The sequence below is a fragment of the Vombatus ursinus genome, unplaced genomic scaffold (assembly GCF_900497805.2).
Source record: "Vombatus ursinus unplaced genomic scaffold, bare-nosed wombat genome assembly UNPS02014807.1, whole genome shotgun sequence".
In the NCBI taxonomy this organism is placed as follows: Eukaryota; Metazoa; Chordata; class Mammalia; order Diprotodontia; family Vombatidae; genus Vombatus; species Vombatus ursinus.
In genome coordinates, this window is record NW_020954585.1 from 7206099 (window position 1) to 7219481 (window position 13383).

A 13383-nucleotide genomic window follows, 5' to 3' on the forward strand; every position below is an offset into this window, starting at 1 on the left:
TTGGCACACCTTACAGCTTCACCAACAATATATCAACATGCCTATCTTTTTGCAGTTCTTCCAACATTTACTATTTTAATCTTTTTTAAAAATATTTGCCAATATGCATGGTGTAATGTGAAACCTCAGAGTTGTTTTCATTTGTTTTCCTCTTACTATTGGTGATTGGAACATGTTTTCAGGAGGTCATTTATAGTTTGCGATTCTTCTTTTGAAAACTGTTCATATCCCATAACCACTGGGAAATGGTTTTTGGTGTTAAATATATGTTAATTCCCTGTGTGTTTTGGATGTCAGACTTTTATTGGTGAGATTTGATGCAAATATTTTTTCCCACATTATATTTTCTCTTCTAATTCCGTCTAAATTGATTTTATTCATGAAAATCTTTTTAATTTTATGTAGTCAAACTATCTTTTTTTTTTGATTACCTTTATCTCTTCTCTGGCAAAGAATTCTCCTCTAACTCTGGTTGTGAAAGGTGTGATTTTCAATCATGTGACATTTTAGCACAGATTTGCTAATGAATCATCTGAGTTCCTATGGGAACTGAGTGATCTATCTTTAAAAAAAAAAAGGCAGGTAGAGAGGGGGCCTCCAACCACATGACAGAATGAGAATCTGTTTTTGAAAAATTTACTTTCTGCAGTTTTCATTAGAAAAGCAGCTCTGTTTCAGTCTTTTCCTGAGCCCTGGCATGTTCTGGTTGCCATGGGGCTGGAGGCATCCTGCAAATTTTCAGAAATGACATCATCACAGCAGTCACAAAGGCTTCTGCATCTTACTCTGCTGAAGGATGGATAACTGATTTGTTGCTTGGTAATGAATGAATACCATTTACTTACTACAACAATGCTTTTAATTCCAAGGGTCAAGAGAGCACAAAACAAAGTAAGGTGGAGGGAAAAAAAAAACCCTGGTAATTTCCGAGCAGCTTCTCTGTTCACTCCCATGAACATCCTAGGCACCTGAAACATTTGAGAAATCAATTTAATGTCACAAAGTGTTGCATTTTCACTTCTAAGTGGTAGAATGACCACCAATGCATCAACTAGTCTCTGATCTTTTCTGGGATTTCATTTAGTTTGATGCTGCTGAACAACTATCCTATAAGGAAATAGCCAAAGATTTTAGCCATAAACTGAAATAAAACCAGAATGGAAATCCCATCCAATCCTGGTTAAAAAAAATCTACTTGAATTGTGTCTACTTCTCACTCACATCATATTGAGATTTAACTTATAAATGTGGATCTGCTATATGTTATCTCATATCAATAAAAACTTTTCCTTCCTTCCTATAACTTCTTTGTGTCTGAATAAGCAAATGAAACTGTCCTAAGAACAAAGGCTGGAGGGATTTTCTAACAGTTGAGATAAGCCCAAGGCAAAAGGCATGGCAGTCAAGGACACTTTTTAAAATCAGGCAGAGCCATGATGACAGAGTAGCAGGAAGTAATGCAGCCAACTTTCACAAAATTCCTCCAAACAGATCTAGAAAATGCAACAGACTGAACCTTGATGGGGAAATCAGAAAAAGTCACAATGAGTCCTTTGTCCAGCCCACATTGATATAAGGAAACAAAGAGGTCTGCTGAAAATGGGGACTAGGTTGGGGAAGCAGCACTCTATTGGTAGATCACTAAGGGACAGGCTGTGCACCAGGACAAAAGGAGATTCTAGACTAATACAAGGCACCCTAGACTCATATTGGGGCATTTTTAGGTACAGGTGCCAACTGGCAGCTTTAGCCACTCCCCAGTTCTGGTCACACATCAAGGTGGATTGTAAAGGGGAAGTAACCACAGAAGTGTTATTCCAGGTTAGGGAGGAGGAAATTCAGAAGCAAGCAGCAGTGGTTTGTCTGGGACCCCAGGAGCAGAGTGTAATCTCAGTTCTACCATCTAGCCCAGCCTATAGAAGAATAATCAGGGCAGGAGTCCCAGACCAAAGGAGAGCCTAAAGTTCTGTCAACTCTGAACCAGCAGAACTTCCTAGCTGACTGATAGGAACTGAGTCTGGCAGCATTCTCTTCTTCCTCTGACCAAAACCCAGATCAAGAACTTACAGAGCTTGGAATGGTGGAGGAGGTGGGGCAACAATCAGACTTTGCCCTGGATCAAACCACTTTGTGAGCACAGAAGGCTTGTAGAACCCTAGTTTATTCTTGATATCCTATAAAAACACAATATGCAATACCTGAAAAAAAAAAAAAGCAGCAACAGGATCAGACCAGACCTTCCCTCCAGAAAAGTAGAGCCCAGCCTTAATATCAAATCTGAAGTCAGGAAGGAGGCTGGAAGAATGGGCAAACAAAAAAAGAATACTACAATAATGACATATTATAATGACTAGAAGATAATGACTCCAAAACATCTATAAGCAAGTCTCAGAGAAAAATTCAATTAGAATTCCTGCAAGACATGAAGCAAGAATTTTAAAAAAAGAGTTAAAATGTTTTTATAAATGATATAAGAGGACTTGAGGGAAAATTGAAAAAGAAATGAGAACCATGAAAGAAAAACCTGGAAAGGGGATTAACAGGTTGGCACAAGAGGTATAAAACCTTGCCTAAGCAACAAACTCCCTGAAAATTGGAATGGACTAAATAGAAACCAATGATTCCATGAGACAACAAGAAATGTTTTTTTAAAAAAAAACTTCAAGAAGACTAGAAAAAATGAAAAAAGAAGAAGGAAATATAAGGTATCTCATAGCAAAAATAATTGGCCTGAAAAACAGATCATGGAGGAAAAATTTAAGAATCATTGGACTACTAAAATGCCATGACCCCCCAAAAAGCATAGACATTATACTTCAAGAAATTTTGAAACCACCCAGATTTCTTGGAACCAGAGGGCAAAGTGGAAATAAAAAGAATCTACTAGTCACGTACTTAAGAGAACCCCAAAATGAAAACTCCCAGGAGCACCATAGCCAAAATCCAGAGCTTCCAAGTTAAAGAAAAATTACTGAATGCAGCCAGAAAGAAAGAATTCAAGAATTGAGAAGCCATAATCAGGATCACACAGGATTTAACAGCCACCACCACAAAAAAGCAAAGAACCTGGAATATGATCCAGAAGTAAAAAGATATGGGTTTACCTATAGGGGGATAATAGACCTTTAATGATATAGAGTACTTCTAAGCATTTCTGATGAAACGACCAGGCTGTATAGAAACTCTGAAGTTTAAATAGGAGTGAAGAAAAACATAAAAAGTAAATATAAACAATGACAATTGATCAAACAAAGACAAAGTGCTTATATTCCAATTTAGAGAGATGATACATGTGTTTCTTCTGATACTGATCATCATCAGGGGTTGTGAAGGGAGTTAATTAGACAAGGCCTGGGAGTGGTTGTGTTATATCTTGATGATCTTAAGAGAATAATGGAAAGAGAAAAGAAGAGAAATACACTGGGGGCCAGAGTGGGGAGGAAAAGGATGGTTAGGGGAAATTACCTCATTATCTCATTATTAGGGTACTATCTTATTATTAGGATACACAATTAGACATTTATATAAATAAGGAGGAAGGGGTGAAGAGAGCAGTTGATACTTTAACCTTGCTCTCTTCAGAACTGGTTAAAGAAAAGGAAGGAGAGAGAGAGAGAAGGGAAATAGAAGTGTAAGGGGAGAAGGGGGAGAGGCGATTAGAGGGAGGGTAGTTTAAGGGAGGGATTACTCCTAAGCAAAACAAACTCCAAGGATGTACAAAAAGTATTTATAGCTCTTTTGAAGTGTCAAAGAATGGGAATCTGAGGGGCTGCCTATAAATTGGGGAATGGATGAACAAGTTGTGATATATAAATGTCATCAAATACTATTGTGATTTAAGAAATGATAAAAGGGATGGTTTTAAAGAAACCTTGGAAGATTTGTATGACTTGATGCTTAGTGAAGTGAATGGTATCAGGAGAACAATTTCTACAATGACAACAATACAGTAAGGGCAAACAACTTTGAAAGAATTAGGAACTCTTATGAGTGTAATGACCAACCATGATTCCAGAATATTAATGAAACATGCTACCCACCTCCTCATAGAGAGGTGAAGGATTTAGAAAGCAGAATGAGGGCAATTTTTTTTCCTCATGGCCAATGCAGAAATTTGTTTGGATGTTTATAACAGAGTTTGCTTTTTTTTAGTTCTCAAGTTGGGTGAGTATTTGGGGTGGAAGGGTTAGAAGACAAATGATTGCTAATTAAAAAAATAAAATATAGTTAAAAAATAAAGTATAAGCTCTTTGCAAAACATTACTGGTAGAAGATTGTTAGCAGTCTCACCTCATGAGATAGCAAATAGTAATTTAAAAGCAAATGAGAGTTCATAGATCTTGGTATGAGATCCAGCTAAGTAAGATCATACTAAGAGCATGTATAGATGAAACTTAAAGGATGACAAATAGATGAGAAATGCAATAGCACACCTATAGGCAATATATTGTCATCAGCAATGAGGAAAAAAACCACTGCAGTACCCAATATACTAAGTGTGGAAGTGTCAGTGGTATTTAAGAAGATGGAATTAGACCCTTTGAGCCAGTGATACCACTATGAGGCTTATATCCCAAAGAGGACAATGGCAGAGGGAAAGGACTCACATGTACAAAAATATTTATAGTACCTCTTTTTTTTATTATAACAAAGAAATGGAAACAAAGTATGTGTTCACTGAACAAATTGTGGTATAGGAACAAAATTATGCTATATGAATGTAATGGAATATTATTATTGCATAAGAAGTTATGGATATGAGAAATTCTGAGAAGTCTAGAAAGACTTGTATGAATTGACATAGAGGGAAATGAGTAGAATAAAAAATAAAACACAACAATTTATGTAATCACTATAATGTGAAGGCAAACAACTCCAAATGACTTAAGAACTTAGTGTAACAATCAATGTGTTGATTTATTTTTCTTGACTATACACTTATTTGTTACAAGAGAGGGCTTTTATGGGGGAGAGAAGATAGTGATGCAAAAAAAGAAGAGAAATGAAAAGAAAAAATAAGAGACTATTAATGAAACATTTAAAATATATATGAGAGCAAAGAGATACTCAGACAGGAATAAAGACAAACAGGCAGTTTTGTTATTATCATGTCAAATTTAATATACTTTTTTAAAAGACAATGTTAACAGAAATCCAGTTGCATATATGACCCTCTTTTGAACTGTTTCCTATATAGTGAAATGTTCATGTTTGTTGATGTTTGCTAAGTTCATCAGGTTTGGTAATAAAAAATAAAAATTTTAAAAAAAAGCCATCAGAAAAGACTACTGGATATAGCAATAGAAATCAGACTAAATTTTTTAAAAATCCTCATACTGAAAGCAAAATGGCATCCTGAAAAGCATATTGGTTTTGCAGTCATATTATCTGAATATGAATCAGAATTCTATTACTTACTAAGTGAGGTCTTTAAGGAAGTTACTTAACTTCTCTGGGCCTCATTTTCTCATCTCTAAAATGAGAGGGTTAGGGTCAATAATCTATAAAGTCCCTTCCATCTCTAAATCCTATGATCTCATTGTAAAAAGCTTTCAGGCATAGATTTTCAAGATATCTCAATATGGTGCTGGAGAACTGCCTAACAGGTATTCATTCTTCTCTCTGACTTGGAAAGAAGCAAGCTTGTGAAAATAAGCAAGTAATTTGGGAAAATTCAATATATCTTTTTAAGAGTGGGCCATTGTAGTCTTCTGTGAAAGAATTGGCAGAATTCAATTGCCTAGGTAAATTAAAAGCAAAGTCACTTAACTGGAATGAAAATAAACCTTGAATTTACTAGCTCTTAAGTAAAAAACCAGGCAGGTAGGTGGTACAGGTGAAGTCAGGAAGACTCATCTTCCTGAATTCAAATCTGGCCTCAGACACTTACTAGCTGTGTGACCCCAGGCAAGTCACTTAAATCTGGCTGCCTCAGTTGCCTCATCTGTAAAATGAGCTGGAGAAGAAAATGGCAAACCACTCCAGTATATTTGCCAAGAAATCCCCAAATGGGGTCACAAAGAGTCAGAAATAACTCAACAACAACAAAAGTAAGAAACCGTATTAGAGGCAATTTACTTGACAAAATGAGAAAATGTTCAATTCTAATCAAGGAAAAAATAAAGTTTTGTAATTAATTTCACTTATTAAGAAAACATGCTAATTTGCAAATGATACACTCAGTGCAGTGAAGAAAATTAGTTATGAAGATGGTTTGAGATATGATTTGGGGGGCAGCTAGGTGGCACAGTGGATAGAGCACCGGCCCTGAAGTCAGAAGGACCCTGAGTTCAAGTGTGACCTCAGACCAAACATTTGACACTAGCTGTGTGAACCCTGGGCAAGTCACTTAACCCCAATTGCCTTAAAAAAAAAAAAGAGAGAGAGAGAGACACAGAGAGAGAGAGATGATTTGGAAGTAAAGAGGTACTGAGCTCCTCTCTTTATCTAAATGTTGTGATTTTATAACTGTGAATTATTACTTATTAATGACTTTTGTCTGGAAGACAATGTCCTTCTGTCTTAAGTATTCAAAATAGGTACATTCAGTTTGTTAAAGTTAACTCAGTACCTTGGAAAGACCATTTTCATTGAGAAGCTTTGTCTCTTGCCAAGAGCCTCTGAATTTTTGCTTCGAGTAAGATCATAAATCCTTGTCAGCTCTGAAAAAAGCTAGGGATAGGGTGGGAGTAGATGTGGGGTGTAAATAGAGGCCTTATAAATTCCACCCTAAGACCAGAGATAATTTTAAGGCATTGGCTTATGGAAGAACTAAGATCCCCTTTCCCAACACAAACATATATTCATAGCCTAAGGAGGGGGTGTGGAAAGGGGTGGGGAATGGCAAAGTTTTGCTTATGGCAAAGAAATTATTAATGTGGTAAATTGTCTGACTACTGATTATGAAATCTATGGAAACTCACTGGGTAAATTGTAATTCAACTGATACACACACACACACCCCCCAGTGTTATTTATATCTTTGAGTCAACTTTGGGTCACTAGACCAAAGTTTATTCCCTTTTGTCCTAGGGATTGATATACAGTACATTAAGTCAAAGGTGTCAAAAACAGAACCAGATTAAAATGTAATTGGGAAATATTTAACCAAAAAAAAATAACAGAATATTACACTTTAAAACTGAGCCAATATATTGCCCACAGGGATCCTTATGTATGGGATTAGTTGCCTGTTTCCATTTGAATTTGACACTAGTGCATTAAACAGTATCTGTAGCCAATGTCTTTCTGGGTTTTGAATGAATTATGTATTAATTTTATGTGTAAAACCCCAAAATGTGATAATTTTCTTTATTTCTATGACTGACTTTTGCATAAAGGATGTATTAAATTGAGAAAAAGAAACCTAAAAGCTTTTGGAAAGTCCTTGTACATACTTAATAAGTACTATGGATAAATGTTTCTAGTAATTGCTACTAATTGTAGCAATTTATACCTTATTGTGATATTACTATTAATTTGGGAAATAATTGTATTCTGCTCTTAAGTTGTAAACTCTGGAACTTGCTATATGAGGTGGAACTTTTGGAGATTGTGACTTTATTTGCTTTGAGTTTGAATCTAGATATAACTTTGAATTATTTTTAAACTGTCAAAAGTTGTCCACTATTCAAGGGAAGATGCCAAGAGTTACTCAAAGGGAGGACTATTTAAAATGTAAATGCCTGGGAAGTTTGAGAAGATGGCCTTATGAAGGTAATGGCAGGATCCTCTTGACTCAGTTTCCTCACTGTCCTATTTCCTTTTTGAACAGGAATATTTCCCATCTTGTAGATAATGAGTCTGGCTATGGGAACTTTTGAACAGTGTGGAACTCTGTTGCATGACTGGCTGTTCCAAAAGGTATTTATGACCTTTACCTGAAATCAAACAGAGCTAAAGGAATTTTGTAAAACCATGTCCCTCCTCTTTTCATAGCAGATTTCTCTAACCATGACAGAAGAACTACAGATGTTTTATAGTGAAATTTATTGTTACAATCACCTGGAATTACTAAGCCTACTATAATGGAATGCAGGTATGAAGGACCTTATTGTATATATTTCTACTATTCTGAATTTGTGGCCATTACTTGTCTCAACTTCCTTAACCTAGGCAACTAGGACAAATCAATTATTAGACTTGACATTTCTTTGCCCATTGGTTTAATAGTTATATATTAGGATATAAGATTACATCCTTACATTTTCATATTCTTTCTGTCTAAATAATCCTTCCCCTCCTATGATTTGAGGATAAAATATATCTTCAAAAGAGGGGAAATGATAAAGGTGTAAAAGCTCTAATTCTTAATTGATTAGTAAACCGTACTTTGAGAAAGGCGACAAGATTAGATAATTTCTTTTTTTTTTTTTGTGAGGCAGTTGGGGTCAAGTGACTTGTCCAGAGTCACACAGCTAGTGAGTATTGTGTTTCTGAGGCTGGATTTGAACTCAGGTCCTCCTGACTCCAGGGCTGGTGCTTTATCCACTGCACCACCTAGTTGCCCCCAAGATTAGATAATTTCTACTTATTGACTGGAATATATGTAGTTGGCTCCTCAATGTTTTCCAGCTGGTAAAAGAAAAAACACAAAAGGCTTGGTTGGTATTTTTTTTTTGTGAGGCAATTGGGGTTAAGTGACTTGCCCAGGGTCACACAGCTAGTAAGTGTGAAGTGTCTAAGGTCAGATTTGAACTCAGGTCCTCCTGACTGTAAGGCCAGAGCTCTATCTATTACACCACCTAGCTGCCCCCAGCAAGTAATTTTTCAAAAAATTAACTGAAAAGGTGGAGCAAAGTCCTGAACCATCTTTAGCTCCACTTAAAAATCTACAGATGCCTAGCCACATAAATACAGATTTTGATTATGTTTTCATAATTGTCTATAAATTCTCAAGTCAGAATGAAGCTTTTACATATAGAATTGTTTTAATAGCTGGAAAAAAAATTTTTAATCATTTTTTTTCCTGTTTGAGGACTCTGAAAATATCAAGAAAGAGAAGGACTCATTTTATGGGTCCCAAGAACTGCACTATCCACATCACCTAGAAAGTTTGGTAAGGTAGGAAAAAAACAAATGACATGTGAAAATTGAAATTCTCAAAACTTTCAGATGAATTGCAAGCAGTCTAGTATGATGCTCTTCCTATACCTCTAATGTTAATAAGGTTAATGCAAAAAACGCCCACTCGTCTCCACCACAGGGTACGTGGAGGGGAGTCATGTGCAAGAAGACTAGAAATATAGGATGGGAATAGGTTGTAGTGAGCTTTAAATGCCAACTTTATGTTTTAGCCTAGAAGCCCTCAACAATAGTAAGGAAGCTCAGCAGAGGAGTGGGTTGAGAGGAAAGACAATGAACTCGGTTTTGGATATGCTAAATTTCAGATGAGCGCCTAGGTAGCACAGTGGATAGAACACCCAACCTGGAGTCAGGAAGACCTGAATTCAAATCTTCCCTCAGACACTTACTACCTGTGTGACCCTGGGCAAGTTACTTAATTCTGTTTGCCTCAGTTTCCTCATCTGTAAAATGAGCTGGAAAAGGAAACAACAAACCACTCTAATATCTCTGCCATGAAAACCCCAAATGAGGTCACAAAGAGTTGGACACGACTGAAACAACTGAACAACAAGAAGTCTGAAATGTTCAATAGGCATTTTGTGATGTGGTCCTATAGTCCTGGAGACTAGGACTGGATAGATACATAGCTATGGAATTCATCTGCACGGAGAAGATAATGAAACCCGTAAAATAGAAGCTCGTCTGTTTGGCAATTAAAGTCTTCACAATCTGGTTGCAACCTACCTCTCAAGGCTACCTTTCAATTGCATGTCCCTCCCCTTCACTTGTGCTACATGTTAGCAAACTGGTCTATTTGCTGTTTCCTGAACTCAACATTCCAGCTTCTGCCTCTTCCTGCCATGTCCTTTAGGGCAGGGATTATTATACTTTTGTCTTTGTATCCCCCTATGCCTGGAATGCACTCCCTCCTCACTCTTGCCTCTTAGAATCCTTAGGTTCCTTCAAGGTTCAGCTCAGATGCTGCCTTTTATGGGAATCCTTTCCTGGTTCCTATACCTGATAGAGCTTCCTCCTCCACATATGGATATCTATTTTCTGTGTCATATTCACACCATAGTAGAATATAAGCTCCTTGAGGGAAGGGGCCATTTATCATTTCATCTTTGTATCAATTAACAAGCATTTATTAAATTCTTACTATGTGCCAAGCACTGTACTAAGTACCAGGGATATAAAGAAAAGCAGTGTCTCTGACCTCAAGGAATGTACATTCTGATGGGGAAGATAAAATGAACATAAATTGGTACATGAAAATACATATAGAGTAGACAGAAGGTAACCTTAGAGGGGAAAGCTCTAGCACCTAGGGGGAATGGGAAGCCCTTCTGTAGAAGATATCCCCAGGACATTGAAGGTGTTGAATAAATGCTTATTGGATTGGATTGGATGATATGTTTATTGCACTGAGTCCCAGAAAAATAATAGGACTCTCTTTACGAGATTCATAGTTACTAAAAAGAGTTCAGTGTTGCTTATAGCAAGATTATAGCAAGCAATGCAACAATTTAGTCTATTGGAACAATGATCTATATCCACATTAGAATAGGAGATTAAGCCAGATCCCAATTAGGAAATTTATCCACTGCTATTAATGATCCTAAATAGTTCACTTGCTACCTCAAGAGATTCTATTTTTAACACCAGTATTCTCCCACTGATGTTATGTGGCTTTAAATGGCAGAATATTTTGATCTCAGAAGAACCATGATTACAGGGTTTGCCCATAAGGCAACAGAAAGATGCTTAGTGGGTATAAGCAGTCTGCAGCATATTATCAACAATGACTTGTGCATGTGGAGCCACAATATCAAGGGCATACATAACTGAAAAGGAGGTGGGCCAGTCAGGTCTGAAGGGTGAAGAATAACAGATGGAGAGCTTGAGAATGGCACTTTCATCCATTAAATATTAAGAGAAGCAGAAAAAAGGCTTCTAATGCATTAGATGAATATTAGAAAAATAAATGGACAAAAATAACATGAGAGGGTGGATAATTTGTAACATATCAATCAATCAATAATCAATCAGCAAGCATTTATTAAGCACTTGCTACATGCCAGGTACTGTGCTAAGTGCTGGGGATACAAAGAAAGGCAAAAACCATGGTCCCTGCCCTTAAAGAGCTTACATTCTAATGAAGGAGACAGCATGTAAACAACTATGTACATACAAGATATATACAATGTGTAAAAGGGAGGTAATCTCAGAGGCAAGGTACTAACAGTGAGAGGAAGTCAGGAATGAAGAAGGTAGGATTTAAGATGAGTCTTGGAGGAAGTCAGAGAAGTCAGGAGGGAGAGGTGAGGAGGAAAATTCTAGGTATGGGGGACAGCCAGTAAAAAGCACAGTCAGGAGATGGTACATTGTGGGCAAGGAATGAGCAAGAAGGCAGTGCATTGTCAGTGGATCGTATAATCTGCAGAAGGGAATAGTATAAGAAGACTGGGAAGGTAGGAAGGGAACAGGTTGTGAAGGGTTTTCAAAGACAAAAAGAAGATTTTATATTTGATCCTACAGGTAATAGAGAGCCACTGGAATCTAATGAATGGAGAAGGCAGGATTTGGACAGACTTGCACTTCAGCAACTGAGTGGAGGATGGACTTGAGTGGGAAAGGACTTATGTCCCAGAGACCAACCACAAAACTATCGTAGTAGGTTAGGTGTAAGGAAATGAGTGCCTGCACTGAAGTGGTGGTTGTGTGTACAGAGGAAGGAGAATGTACAAGAATTGCTGTGAAGGTAGAAATGACAAGAATTGGCAAGAGATTGAATATATGGAATGAGTTGAAAAGAAGTGTCAAGAAAGACAATGAGATCGCAAGCCTGAGATCATGGATACTTTCAAGTAATCTATATTTCCCATCTTTAGCTCTTCATCAATCCTCTATACGTAACTTCTCCAACATGATGGTTATTTTTGGATTGTCCAGGACCATAGGGAAAGGACAAAAGGGGAAAAAAAGAGGAGGAAAAAGGTGATACAGGGGAGCTATAAAATGCCCAGTGGAAACTAATGGTAAGGGTTTGCAACAAAAGAGGTGATCTTGAACTCTTTCATAAACTAGAGCTCTCTTTTTCATCCTACAAATTCTTTTGACTCCTGACTCCCTTGGTGGTTTGATGCAGGTGGACGATTTTACATTCATAGTAAGCTCACCAATGCTGTTCCAACAGGACCAACATAGGCCAACATAGCCAAAGGCTAGAACCACTGAAGACTGGAGCACCTAAAAAAAAAAAGACACAAAGAACAATGTATCATGGCTACCAACAGTTGGCTGGATGTGAAGCCCAGCAAACCCATCATGGTCATCACAAAGTGACAGAGCCAAAACATGAAGAAGAAAAAATAAAATAATTCAAAGCATATTTTATCAATTCTACTCCACCCCAAGTACATAGACTTTCTAAATTATAGTTCTAGGGTTCAAAAGGACCTCAAAGGTCATCTCATCCAACTCCTTCATTCTATAGATAAGGAAACTGATGCCCAGCAAGGTTAAGTGATTTACCTTTAAGTAACTCAGCTGTTCACAGCTTGACTCTATCCTATCTTTCCAGACTTCATACACTTTATTTCCAGCGATATTAGATAATTTGCTGTTCCTTATATATGACACTATCTCCTGTCCATCTCTTTATACTGGCTGTTCCCTATATCTGGACAGCTAGGTAGTGCAGTGGATAGAGCCCCAGACCTGGAGTCAGGAAGACATCTTCCTGAGTTCAAATCTAGCCTCAGATACTTACTAGATGTGTGACCAGAAGCAAGTCACTTAACCCTGTTTGCCTTAGTTTCCTCATCTGTAAAATGAGCTAGAGAGGGAAATGGCAAACCACTCCAGTATCCTTCCCAAGAAAACCCCAAATGGGGTCACGAAGAGTTGGACAGGACTGAAATGACTAACAACAACACCAGCACCCCATATCTACATCATTCTTCCTCCTCACTTCTTGTTAGTCAGCCAAAAACCATTGATTCACTTTTTACTATGTGTCAGGCATTGTGCTAGTCTCTGGGGGATACAAAGAAAGACAGGCCCTGCTCTCAAAGAGCTCACAATCTAATTGAGAAGACAGCATGCAAACAACTCTGCTGCCTTTTATATGAGGCCTTTCCAGAGCCTAATGCTTAACTGATAGAATGACCGAGGTCAAATAAGTAGTAAGGAATACATCCAGAACCTAAAATCAGGTCCTGTTGTTTTCTTGTTTTTGCTTACTTAATTCTGCATCACTTCAGGTCTTTCTATGCTTTTCTGTATTCATCATATTCATCAGCACAGTAATAAATA

General features: G+C 37.3%; 1 protein-coding gene across 1 annotated transcript in view; it reads right to left on the reverse strand.

The window, feature by feature from the left end:
- Positions 1 to 919: 919 nt before the first annotated feature.
- The window catches only part of LOC114051899 (otoancorin-like), an 83360-nt gene continuing 70896 nt past the window's right edge, over positions 920 to 13383 (reverse strand). The window contains exons 28-29 of the mRNA XM_027874286.1: positions 12246 to 12315; positions 920 to 968 (exon numbers count right to left, since the gene is read on the reverse strand). Of these exons, the coding sequence (XP_027730087.1) occupies positions 944 to 968; positions 12246 to 12315 (95 nt within the window). The 3' untranslated portion in view covers positions 920 to 943. The remainder of the gene's footprint in view (positions 969 to 12245; positions 12316 to 13383) is intronic.